This window comes from Oryctolagus cuniculus, chromosome 2 (assembly GCF_051225735.1).
Source record: "Oryctolagus cuniculus isolate XC-2025 breed Fujian yellow rabbit chromosome 2, ASM5122573v1, whole genome shotgun sequence".
NCBI lineage: Eukaryota > Metazoa > Chordata > Mammalia > Lagomorpha > Leporidae > Oryctolagus > Oryctolagus cuniculus.
In genome coordinates, this window is record NC_142868.1 from 159,093,684 (window position 1) to 159,106,278 (window position 12,595).

The following is a 12,595-nucleotide window of genomic DNA, read 5'->3' on the forward strand; positions in this document are numbered from 1 at the left end:
GGCTTACTGACTTGACTTACAGGGAATGCCAATGTTAAAAGATTCTTCTTTCTCAAGAACATTCAGAGATCCCTAAGGGTGTTTAAATGAACTTATGCTGGGGATCATTTGCCACCACCTCCATCATGGCCAAACCCTGTTGCCAACAGGTGCAAACTGGTGCATTTTAAAACTCACTCTTCACCAGCTGGTGCTCATTTGGAGCTTTGCCATGACCAGTGGTGTTGCCAGGAAAGCATCCACATCACTGATGTTGCTGCCAAATAGAATGAGACACGGAGCGCTCCAGAGAAAGCACCCGATTAAACTGCCTATTTGTGTTAGCTCCCATTAGACCTCTTCTGGTTCTACAGGCAGAGCCTGTCCTACAAGTCTATAAGGGGCAAGAACAGCCCCTGCCTGCATACCAACCCCTATCTATCGATCAATCGATTGATCGATTGTTTGATGATCTGTTTCTCTGAGCTGTCTGCTGACCAGGAAGGTCTTGAACTCCCTTACTTTTCACAACACTCTGAGGTAGATATGACTTTATGTTTCATTGAACAGCCAGCAAAGCGACATAGCATGACCAAGGACACAGATCTAATATGCGGCAGGGTAGGCTACATCTGCCAGAAAGCCTGCCACAGACATCAACTGCCTTTCTGCATGCCATGTGAACTTCATGCTGGGGCTGCCTCTACTGCCTCCCAGGCTCCACTTCCTCTTATGATGTGCAACCCTCCCACTCTTTTCTGAAACTTGGCCACAGATTCCACCCAGAACATCGGAAATATTGTTATGGCTACTTTTGTGGTAGGTACAGATGGTCTCAACCTTTTGGTCCTGTGCAAATTCGGGAGCACAAATAGACTATAGATAAGGAGGTGGCAAAATCTACACACCAACACAGTGAAGAACAAAATCAGTCAGGATGCACACCTAGCCAGGCTGGCCCATTACCTAACTCCTCCTACAAGGAAAACCGGGTCCAGGGCTCCCACAGAAACCAAACGCCCTATGAGCTGAATATTGATGCAACTGAATGAGGTATGTTGGGTAAATTGGAGTCTTCTACCTCACCCACATAAGAATATCATTACAATGTCTGCTATTTTGCCTACTACTGAGAGTAGAAAATTTTAGGCCTATAGTAATCACACTGTTTACCTTTTCTCCTCATAGAGATGTTTCAAGAACAAAGATCCACTCCCTGCCTAGTGGTGGCTTAGAAAATCTTAAGAAGCTGAGGGCCAGGTCAACATACAATTTAAAAAAGCTTCCTAATCTGGAAAAGTTCATCGCCCTCACAGAGGCCAGTCTCACCTACCCAAGCCATTGCTGTGCCTTTGCAAACTGGAGACGGAAAACGTGAGTCTTCCTGGGGTCATCCCTTGAGTTTTCCTATGGCACCTCCCCAGTGTAGTCTACAACCTCTACCTATGTGACGTGCAGAGAACCCAACAGCAGAGATCTCCCTGGCTGAAGCCCATAGGTATATTCTAGATGGAAGACTCAGATTTGTGGAAGGTAAGCAATGGTTGGACTTTGGAAAATAAGCTCACAGGAGAGGGATATCCACGTGCTGAAATATCAACCAAAAATTTAGTGAGAAAACATGAAAAACACCAAGCATAGTGGCTGACTCATACCTGGTGCTTAGGACTTGTTTCCTTTTGTGCCCATATGGATTTATTCTTCAAGTCCCCAAATCTGCACCCCATAAAAGCCTCAGTCTCTTACCCTCAAAGCCAACCTTGGCGAGGAAGCATCAATACCACAGCAGACACTGAGGTATACATTACCAACACTCGGCAGCTACTCTAGACCGCCCTAATCCACTTTTAGGGACCTCAGAGGGAGGATGAATATTGAGGCCTCTCTTCACTTCGGCTTCCAAGGAAGGCCAATTTGAGCAGGCACAGATTTAAAGAGGATATTCTAAGGAGGGCCAAGCCCCAGTGGGTAACTGGCCAAAAGGTTGAGTTAATCATAGAATCTGGACAGAGTGGACAGGGAGTGGCCTTGGAGACTGCACTTGGACTAGACATTAAAGGATCCATTGGAGGTAGGAACTTACCATCAGGCATTCTCAAAACTCTCACTTTCCCTTAGACTTACAGATAACAACCTACCCCATATTGTTGCCCTCAAGTAGATGGTTTTCCATTACTCTTGCACAGTAACCTAGTCCAAACACAGCTTCCCTGTGACATTATGTCACTGCTAAACATAGTCTCTTCTATTATTCAATTTCTAACATATGAGGGGGGTATTCAAAATGTTAATGGAAAATATGTATCATGAAAAAGCAGTGCATGGATTTGAAGCGCATTTTTGCTCAATAGTAAACTTTTAAATTCCACTTTTCCATAAACTTTTTGGAGAATCCTTGTACACTGACCTGTCCATGTGAACATACCCTTTGCTCAAAAGCAAAACAAAACAAAGCCAGCACTGAAATAGTATGCATTCTCAAATGTTTTAGAAGACCTTGGAGTCTACACTCACCCATTTGAAGGATTTTCAGTAAAAGAACCGCTCTTCAGAATTAGCTTGCATTGATGGGAAAATATCTAGAATCAGGCCCTCCTCATAGATTAGCTCAAGGGCTAGAGAATTTCCTTCCTGACAACTAGAATTCTTAAGAGCCTGGGTTGAGGCAGAAGCCTTGTCTCTTTCATATTCCAGACAAGAATAAGTCTGGCCAGGGTGAGAAAAATACCAATTCACCACCAACTCCCTGGAATTGAATATCCCTCAGAAGAAATTGTGAAGGAGTTACGATCACAGCAAGAGTAGCCTATGGCATGCTGCTTGGCCCAGTTGCAGCACGTTACAGGAATGTGTTATCTCACCATGTTACGGAGACTCCTGTGGTTTTACCACCTCCTGGTGGTGTGGCATTTCCAGACTGACATCTCCAGGTTAGATTACATTGTCCCAAGACATGAAGCCTTTTCTGATCCCTCCAGACCTCCCAGCTCTCACTGCTCTGGGTTCCTCTTGTAACTGACCATCAGGGCACACTGGGGTGCAGCAAGGAGAATGCTCATGCCCCTTCCAGGACAGGTCAAACAGGGGTAACAAAAGTCAAACTGTTGGATTTTTACACGTAACAAATTCTACAGATGAACACAATGCAAAATAATTCTGCTCGGAAGAAAATCTCAGGCTTTATTCCTAACACAGTGTCCCTTCCCTGTTCATTACAGATGGGGTGGTTTGGCAATGGAACTTGAGTTAAAAATCATATAGTGACATTGTTCTCCCAATCCACATTTGAAAATAACACCAAAAATGTAAATATTGGGCCCTTGTGACTATGAGGTTTTAGCCAATGGCTCTCCTAAACTCTTGGCGAAGGGCCATATCAACCATACACTTCATTGTCATTGAGCCAGATATTGCTTTGTCACCATTCTGCACTCACCTTTTTTATGCTTATTTTTATGCTTATTTTTCTGGCATTTAGGCCATTTCTTCACAACTATATTAAATTCACGCACTAGGGCATATAATGTAAGAACCCACACAAGAACTGGGCTCCAATAAGAACTCAGTAATGTACCCATCATCATCTTCATATTACTGACATTTTCTGCCTACTCACTGCCAGGCACAGTAAAACTTTGCACCTTTATCTCTTTTTACAATGCTAATATCATTATCTTTATTAATATTATGCCCTTCTCACAGAAGTAGAAACCATGACTCAGTGTGAGAAACTGAATAACTTGACCAACACTAACCAAACACAAACACAAACCCTCCATTCTGCCTCTCTCCAAAGCTTAGACTCTGGGATCCTCTACCTTGCTTCCCACTAAGCACCTGTTTATGGTTTATGGATTAACCGGGGTCCAAGAGTACCATTTTTAAAACTGACTCAAAATGGAATTTCCAACTCTTTATGACATTTAGGGTGTGCCAGGGTACTGCAGGGGTGAGTCTTCATTTCCCTCAGTTTCTACTCTTGTTTCTTATATCAGAAACATACACAGTGGATCTTCTTCCCATCCAGTATCAATGGGTCACTTCTTTTCAGGAACAAGAAACATCAATACTCAGACTATGTCCCTAGATGATTAAGTCAGATCTCATTCCAATGAACCAAACCACAATCAGAAAGTAGCAGTTTTCTTTCTTTTTGTTCCTAGAATCAAGCTGCAGTTAATTTCATAATAGGATTTAGGCACTGGGCATGAGATTCAGGACCACAGAATGGCTCTTGTCCCTTCTGTGACAATCTTCAGGGTAGCCTCACTTTTATTGCAAGATCACCACTAAACCAAAGTATTTCTGGAGTCCATTCAATGCCAAATACAAGTGCATTAACCATTTAGCTTCCTTAGAGCAACCCTTGCCTGATTTGAGAAGCCCATCACAAAGGGTTAGTGTTTTCATTTCAGCCTCTAAAACAAAAGATGATACATTCTTCATGAAAAATAAATAGATAAATGATGCCTTGACCCAAGAGAAAATGACTTCTTGGCAATGCAATGCACTTCTGAGGTGAGAGAAGGGAGGAGAGAGCTCTACCTCACAGCCCTTCTCATCAAAAGTCAGTAGTGAAAGTTCAGTTGATAGATTTTAGACATGTAGTGAGCATTCATCCTTTAGTACCAAATAGAACCTCTCCCTCCTCCATGTCCTCAGTCATCTCTCTCCTTGTGAGAGTTTTTCAGGGTTTTAATACTCACTTCCCCACTGATACTTGAGATTATGCTAAGGTTTGAGAAAAATAAAGTCACTAAGCATTGCTGTGAACTTGCCCCTTAGGGAGGGACAGAGACGTAGGGATGTGTGTGACTTGCTTCAATCCAAAAGAGTCCCGCTGTAAAACATTTCCATTTTTAAGCCTTTGCTTCAAATCAGAAGTACTTACCCTCTGCATCTCTACATGCAGAGTATGTAGAATATTCCGGGGTAGAATATTAATGGGTATATTCATGGGCTGAATACTTATCATCTGGATTTCACTCAAATCCATCTGCAAGTACCTCCATCCAGTTGACAGGTCTCTTGTATATTTCAGTTTAAAGAGAAAACAAAGACAGGAAAGTAAGCCCAGGAAGAGCTAAACTCCCCAGGGGATGAGCTACAGTCTTGGAATAAATTAGGCTCCTATGTAACCTGCATTTGTTCTGTTGGTCACCCACTAGGGAACTGTTAAATTTGAGAGAACAAGACTCACCTTTAGGACAAACACATGCCTGGGGTCTACTGTGGCCTCTGGGGAGTGAGACAATACAGAACAAGACCCTGGTAACATTTCAGGAAAATCAGCTGGCATCTTAGTTGCCTAAGTACCAAAGAGCCAAGGGATGGGTCTGGCTGGGAACTGATTATAGACTCTGACCCTTTAATTTCTGTAAATAAAGATGTAAACCAACCCTCATTGGAGTCAGAGAATTGTTTGGATCTTCCAGTGACTGGAGCATACAGTACAGGAATAGGGCTGTGTACTATTCAGGCATATTAAGAGACAGCTAAATGGAGACAGGGAGGAGGGTGGAGACAAAGGGTGATACCAGGTCTGTAAATTATTTGCACTTAACAGCAAGGCTTAGCTAGTCCCAGGCGCCTTCCTTCCCACATTCAGGTTGTGGCCAGATGGTTTCCCCAGTGGGCCCTCAAACTCTAGGAATACATATACAAGTTGTTCTGCTCATTTACAGTAAGCAGCATTAACCATTGGGCTCAGCTTCAAGGGCAGACAAGATGTAAGAAAAAGATAAATAAAATCTCGGGAAAAAACACCATCATTTTCAGATGAAAAAACAGTTACGCTCTTGCTATTCTGGGTCCAGATGTTGATTCTCTTCCTTTTGTATTTTTCTAGCTCTGAACTGCATCCAATTTGCAACAAATCTATTTTAGGGCAAGAAGTTGAGGACATAACTCAGGCTAGGGGTCAGAGAATCTCTTTGGCAGAAGATGATGAGTCCAGTTATGGCAGAGGATTTGACATGATGTATGGTGAATTTGACTATGACTTATGCAATGAAATGGTTGATGTGACCTGCTCCCCTAAGCCAGATGCGTTCAACCCATGTGAAGATATCATGGGGTACAACACCCTCAGAGTCTTGATATGGTTTATTAGCATTTTAGCCATCACTGGGAATATCGTAGTGCTGATGATCCTGCTTACCAGCCAGTACAAACTCACTGTCCCCCGGTTCCTTATGTGTAACCTGGCCTTTGCTGATCTCTGCATTGGAATTTACCTGTTGCTCATAGCGTCCGTTGATATTCACACCAAAAGCCAATACCACAACTATGCCATTGACTGGCAAACTGGAGTTGGCTGTGATATTGCTGGCTTCCTCACTGTCTTTGCCAGTGAACTCTCAGTCTACACTCTGACGGCCATCACCCTGGAAAGGTGGCATACCATCACCCATGCCATGCAGCTGAACTGCAAGGTGCAGCTCCGCCACGCTGCCAGCATCATGGTGATGGGCTGGATCTTCTCTTTTGCTGCTGCCCTCTTTCCCATCTTCGGCATCAGTAGCTACATGAAGGTGAGCATCTGCCTGCCCATGGATATTGACAGCCCTCTGTCACAGCTCTATGTCATGTTCCTCCTTGTGCTCAATGTTCTGGCTTTTGTGGTCATCTGTGGCTGCTATACTCACATCTACCTCACAGTGAGGAACCCTAACATCATGTCCTCCTCCAGTGACACCAAAATCGCCAAGCGCATGGCCACACTCATCTTCACTGACTTCCTCTGCATGGCACCAATCTCTTTCTTTGCCATTTCAGCCTCGCTCAAGGTGCCCCTCATCACCGTGTCCAAGGCAAAGATCCTCCTGGTCCTGTTCTACCCCATCAATTCCTGTGCCAACCCCTTCCTCTATGCCATCTTCACCAAGACTTTTCGAAGGGATTTCTTCATTCTGCTGAGCAAGTTTGGCTGCTATGAAACACAAGCCCAAATTTATAGGACAGAATTCTCATCCACTGTCCACAACTCCCAGCCAAGGAATGGCCACTGCTCTCCAGCTCCGAGAGTCACCAATAGCTCTAGTTACATTCTTGTACCTCTAAGCCATTTAGCCAAGAACTCAAACACAATGGGAAAATGTTCCTGAGTGATAATTAAGTATTGCCTTTGAAGAATATACTGCAAGATATCTGACAGAGAGCTTCCACATCTTTCATTTAATTTAATCTTCCCGGCATACCAGTAAGGTGAATTGGTCAGAGTTGTTCATTTAATGTGACACATGAGAATTATTAACAGTAATAATTAAAATAATACAACACTAAATCACATTTGTTTTAAAGTGTTTTTGTTTATATTACCTTGAAGAATCCCTCTAAAAGTCCTTTTAAATAGGAGGCAAAAATTATTCCTAGAGTTTTGCAAATGAAAAAAACTAAGAATCAAAAAACTAAGTAACTGGTTCCAAATCACTTGGCTCCTAAGAGGCAGTGCAAGGATAAGGTTTCCTGACTTCCAGATAACTTTCAGGAGAAGCACCACAGTATTTACACATTCATTCATTCAACAAGTTTTTCTTGAGCACCCATGAGATGGACTTGTACTGTATCAATCTGGATAGGCCAAACTACATTTCCCAGAATTCCTTTTCTCATCTTTCCAATTAGTGTGTGCCACAGGGAAGATTCTTGGGAAAATAGGAAAGACTGAGGGAAGTCGCTGCCATTTTATAGCTCAACACACTTTGTTGCCCTCGTGATTGAACTGCTTGCTTCAAAGCCGCAGCTGGCAGTGTTCCCATTTGGGCTACTTCTTGCTACTCTCACAGGATACTTTCTTCAGCACAGCCAGAGGGAATAAGGAACAGAGCTCAGAATGTCCTCATTAGGCTGTAGCTTGCTGCTTCCAGCATGTATGTGATCTTCCCTTTATGACCCCTGCCTTGAGGGTGTCAAGCTTCAGCAGCAGCTGCAGAGACAACATCCTTACAGAGTTGGTTTAAACAATCCCTCTAATTGCATAGCCAATTCCCTGTAGCAAATATTTACCATCTACACACACACACACACACACACACACACATTTATGATTGGTTCTGCTTCCCTGGTTGAACCCTAACGAGGAGAAAATACCCCTAATGTATGACACACATACAGATTACAGCATTAAGAACACTGAAGCTTTGGAATCAGAGCTGAGATTTTTTTTCAGATTCCAGGATAAGCCACAACTCAAGTTTAGCACAAGGCTCAGCTTCTTCCTCTTTGCACTAAAGTTTGTTATATACCTAACTTTTGGGCATTTTGTATCAGTAGATAGTGAAATGATTGTAAGGTACCACACACTGTAGCCAGCTTGTTAAATGTTAGTTTATTTCTCTCCTCCAAGATCAAGTGCCTGGACTAGTGCCCAGCTCTCCTGATCCTCAGTCTAAATTTCATTCCATACAACACTTCACTCCTGATAAATAAGCACACTACGCACATCCATTTTCATAAACGACGCCATCTGGATAATTGGATCAAAATCTCAACCATAAATTTCATCAAGCACTGTGCCTTGGCCAGTCCACGGAACTCTGCATCTTCTCTCAAAGTATCCTCTTTCAACACTGAAGCCAATCCTCCTCCTCTTACTCTTTAGAAAACAACTCCAAAATGTGATCCCAAAGGTATGAACAAGGAAGTCCTCATCTCTGCTACATCTCAACATTTTGCAAGTATCAAGGGAAAAATAAAATAATATACAATAGTTTTCCTTGCAAATGGTACTGAATTTTTCTATCTAGTACTGCAGCCACCAGCCACATATGGCTGCTGAGCATTTGAAATGAGGCTAGCTTGAACTGAGATTCATACTACATATATACATACTAGATTTCAAGCACTTGTACAAAGGGGAAAGAAGAATAAACAATTGCTCAATAATTTTTATATTGATTACAGGTAAGAACACCATGTACAATTTTGGATATATTGAGATAAATGGAAGACATTTAAAATTTTGTTTCCCCTATTTCTTCTTACATTTTTTAATATGACTATCAGAAAATTTTAAATTATCCATGTGGCTTGCATTTGTGGTGTGCATTGCTTTTCTCTTGGAGAGCACTGATCTACAGCTCTGTGGAACAAAGACCTTACATTTCACGTTTTCCTCCACAACCCCCACATATCAGTTTGCTGCACTGCTGAGCTGTCCCAGCTCCATCTGCCGTCATTCTTGTTTGTGGCCAGGGGTAATTTTCTGAATTTGGACCCAAAAGTAAGTAGCAACTAAATTATAAATAAGATAGAGCAGTAATTATTTCCCAACAGAGCTGTTAGTGACACACTGGTTTAAGAGATTGTGGCTCCAAGAGCCATATATGTCCAGAGATGAATGCATCCCTAGGGAAGCTCAGAAGGTACTCCCCCTTCCATCACCCTGTCACTGCAACACTTCCTTGTAAGACATGAGACTTATCCTAAATAAGCAAACATATTTATGAGTAGCTAAATTCAGTTTGTCTAAACCCTTTAGACAAGTCTCAACTAAAATGGCCCCTTCCTATATTTCCTTTATTGGAATAGAACCTTTGGAATCCAATCAATCCCTCTTCCCCCACCTCTAAAGCTGGGCCTCAAGTGGTGGCCTAATGGAAACACACACACAAACATACACACACACACATACACAGGAAAATAAGCTTAAAGCACAAAATAATACAAATTTGGCTTTTATTTCAAGTCTCTAATGTCATCAACAGGACTAATAGCTTCTAGAGACTTCCTAAAGTGCCCATACCTCCAGGGCTGATATGTAAAACATTAACAAGTGGTATAGTTCAAATACTGACTGGCTGGGAACATTCCATTTGGCTGACCAAGTGCCAACTCGGTAAATGCCAGCCCACATGTTTCGCTCCTATACCTGACTTCACCCTAGGCCTTCTCCTTGGTATTTCCCTCATGTTTTCACCCATCACAAATCCCCTCAGTTCCATCCCAGTCAGCCTCTCATATTGCCTTCCTCCCTTCTTCCTTCTATCCAGATACTCCTTCCTAAATTCCAAGACGCAGGGGCCAGTATTGTTGTGCAGTGGATTAAGCCTTCACTTACAAAGCCATCATCCCATACTGCAGTGGTTTTTAAAGCATTGGCTGCTCCACTTCCAATCCAGCTCCCTGCTAATGCACCTGGAACTGCAAAAAATGATGACCCAAGTACTTGGGCCCCTGACACCCATATGGGAGACCCAGATGGAATTCTGGGTTCCTGGACATTTGGGGAGTGAAACAGCTAGATAGATTTCTCTCTCTCTCTTCCTCCTTCTCTCTCTCTCTCTCTCTCTCTCTCTCTCTCTCTCTCTCTCTTTCCCTTTAAAACAAATAAATACATCTTAAAAAAAAAAAAAAAAAACAAATCTCAAGAAGCATACGGACAAGGTAGGATCCTCCTCTTACAAGAGAGATCAGAGACTGAACGGGTAAATCCAGAAACTTTCAGTGGGTGCAGTGAAGAGATGACCTGGGTACACAGAGTGAGGAACTATTTTTATCTTGCCACATACAGAAGCAGTAATTGGGGGACAGCAGACAGCACTGGTGAGTGCTGTTTCACTACAGAACTCCTTGTATTGAAATGGGGAACACTTTTTATCCTTGTCTCTGGGAGGGATAAGTGGAAAGGGGAGAAAGACAAAGAAAATAGCCCTCTGCACTTGCATCACCGAGATACTACTGCTCTCAGAACAAAGGCACCACCACCTCACTCCGGCCAGCATCACATGGCACTCATCAGAAAACTAGGGAAAGGTTGTTGAAACCGACAGCCACAGGCCTTGGGTTCATTTGGTTTTACTTGATTATGAAAGTTTATTAAGAAAGAAGTCAGGAAGAACTTTCAGCTTCTGAATCGTAAGGGGCATTGTTTAAAATATAATTCTGTTTGTTTAAAATATAATTTAGTCCACTAAACAGATCAAATAAAAGTCAACACAAAGTAAAGCCTGACCATGAAGTTGTGCTCGCTGGTTCTCATCAAAATACTTTCAGCTACGATAAGCAGAAAGGCGAACTACAAATAGATTAAATAACAAGGCCAGTTACATAAGATGCCCCAGGCTTGGAATGGAAGCTCAGTGATCCCAAGGACCCAGGACCTTTCCATTCGTTTTCCCTGCAACCCTTGCAATGCTCTGCCACGTATTTCCTATTGGTAGTGAGGATGCTATAGAAATGCCAGATGCCATATGCAGTCAAAATCAAATCCAAAAATAAAGAGGTCTTTCAAGAACCAAGAATGGGCTGCCTCTGGGGAGAAGTATCTAAGTTACACATTTTTGCTTAAATTATTCCTTAAATAGGAAATGCTGGCCTGTGGCTTAAAAATGACGCCTCAGAAGGCACAAAAGGATTTGTGTCATTCTTATTTAAAGCAATACTATATCAATATCAAATCATTAAAAACAATATCTTTATCTGAAAAAAAAAAAAGAGAGAAGCCTTTCATTCTGTGACTCACAATTTCCAAAGGAAAGAACCCCCCCCCCCCCCCCCGCAAAGTCCCTAGGAAAGTTTCTTTCCCACCCATGGTCCACATTGCTGACAAAACGCGTCTCTGTCACATTCAGCTTCCATAGCGGAAGGCAGGCTCTTCTAGCTAGAAAGGTGGAAATGTAAACTGGACTTGGGAAAATGGCTGACTAAGCAACCACATCCTGTAACCTAAGTCAGCCCACATCTTCCATTGTGTGGTGAAGCCAATGAGGCTCACAGCCAGGATGTATATGGCATCTTCCCTCTTCATATTCTACATTCTCCACCTTCTCTTCCCTCTCCCTCCACCTATAACCTGCACTCCAACTCCTCCTCTCCAAGTTAGTCTATTCCCTCCCCTCCTGGAATAAACCCTAGACACTGCTTAGATCTGAATGCCATCACAAGAGTCAGACATTTTCCAAGAAATCCTCCATTTGAGGCAAGGTGCAGAAAATGAAAAGGAGAAAAGAAATGGACAAAAGAAGTAATAGCTAAAAAAAATGGATTAGGGAGGGAAGAGGGAAAACATGAAGAGGAAAGAGAATCGCAAGGCAAATGTTGTACTCATGAAATCTGTATTCCTTACAAAAAAATTTTAAAAAAGGAAAAAAGCCAAGCCCTGCTTGACTGTGTCCCTTTGTGCTGCAATTTATTCATCTTTGTCTTAAAAAATACTTTCAACTTGGTGCACAGTTCAACTCAAAACACTGAATCAGTTCTATTTTAGAACCACATAGAAAGACCCAATGGTCATAGTATTGTGTCCCAGGGCTCCACATCCAAGAATGTGGGTTCCCAGATCCAGCCTATTGGGTGAATAATAGAAAGTTATTTTCAAGGTATTTCAAGGCCTCCTTACCCAAGACATCAGACGATGTAGAGACAGCCAGACCCTTTTTATGACCTAAGGTCTTTATCATATTCCATTCTTTCCAAAGGTATTAGCCACAGCCCCTCGGCATTCTTTCCTAGGATGGATGGTCCTTAAAAATACATGAAACCAAAGTTTGTAAGAGCACTCTATTTTTTGTGCTCTTACTTTTTCTTTTGTTATCTTTATAACATACTTTTCAATAAATCTTGAAGCATTCTTGAAAAATGCATACAAAAGATTATCATTAAAAATTATCTTCTT

General features: G+C 42.3%; 1 protein-coding gene and 1 long non-coding RNA gene across 8 annotated transcripts in view; one reads left to right on the top strand and one right to left on the bottom strand.

The window, feature by feature from the left end:
* Positions 1 to 7,522, top strand: part of FSHR (follicle stimulating hormone receptor) — a 165,024-nt gene extending 157,502 nt beyond the window's left edge. Inside the window, exons 9-11 of one of the 5 annotated variants that reach the window (XM_089327679.1) lie at positions 1,168 to 1,353; positions 5,828 to 6,512; positions 6,757 to 7,037. In XM_089327679.1, coding sequence (XP_089183805.1) covers positions 1,168 to 1,353; positions 5,828 to 6,512; positions 6,757 to 6,897 — 1,012 coding nt within the window. In that variant the 3' untranslated portion in view covers positions 6,898 to 7,037. Of the gene's footprint in view, positions 1 to 1,167; positions 1,354 to 5,827 lie in introns of all 5 variants that reach the window. The other 4 variants (XM_089327680.1, XM_051842926.3, XM_089327681.1 and 1 more) reach the window with 4 other exon arrangements.
* Positions 1 to 12,595, bottom strand: part of LOC127490327 (uncharacterized) — a 191,299-nt gene that overhangs the window by 89,188 nt on the left and 89,516 nt on the right. The gene's annotated exons all lie outside the window — the stretch shown is intronic.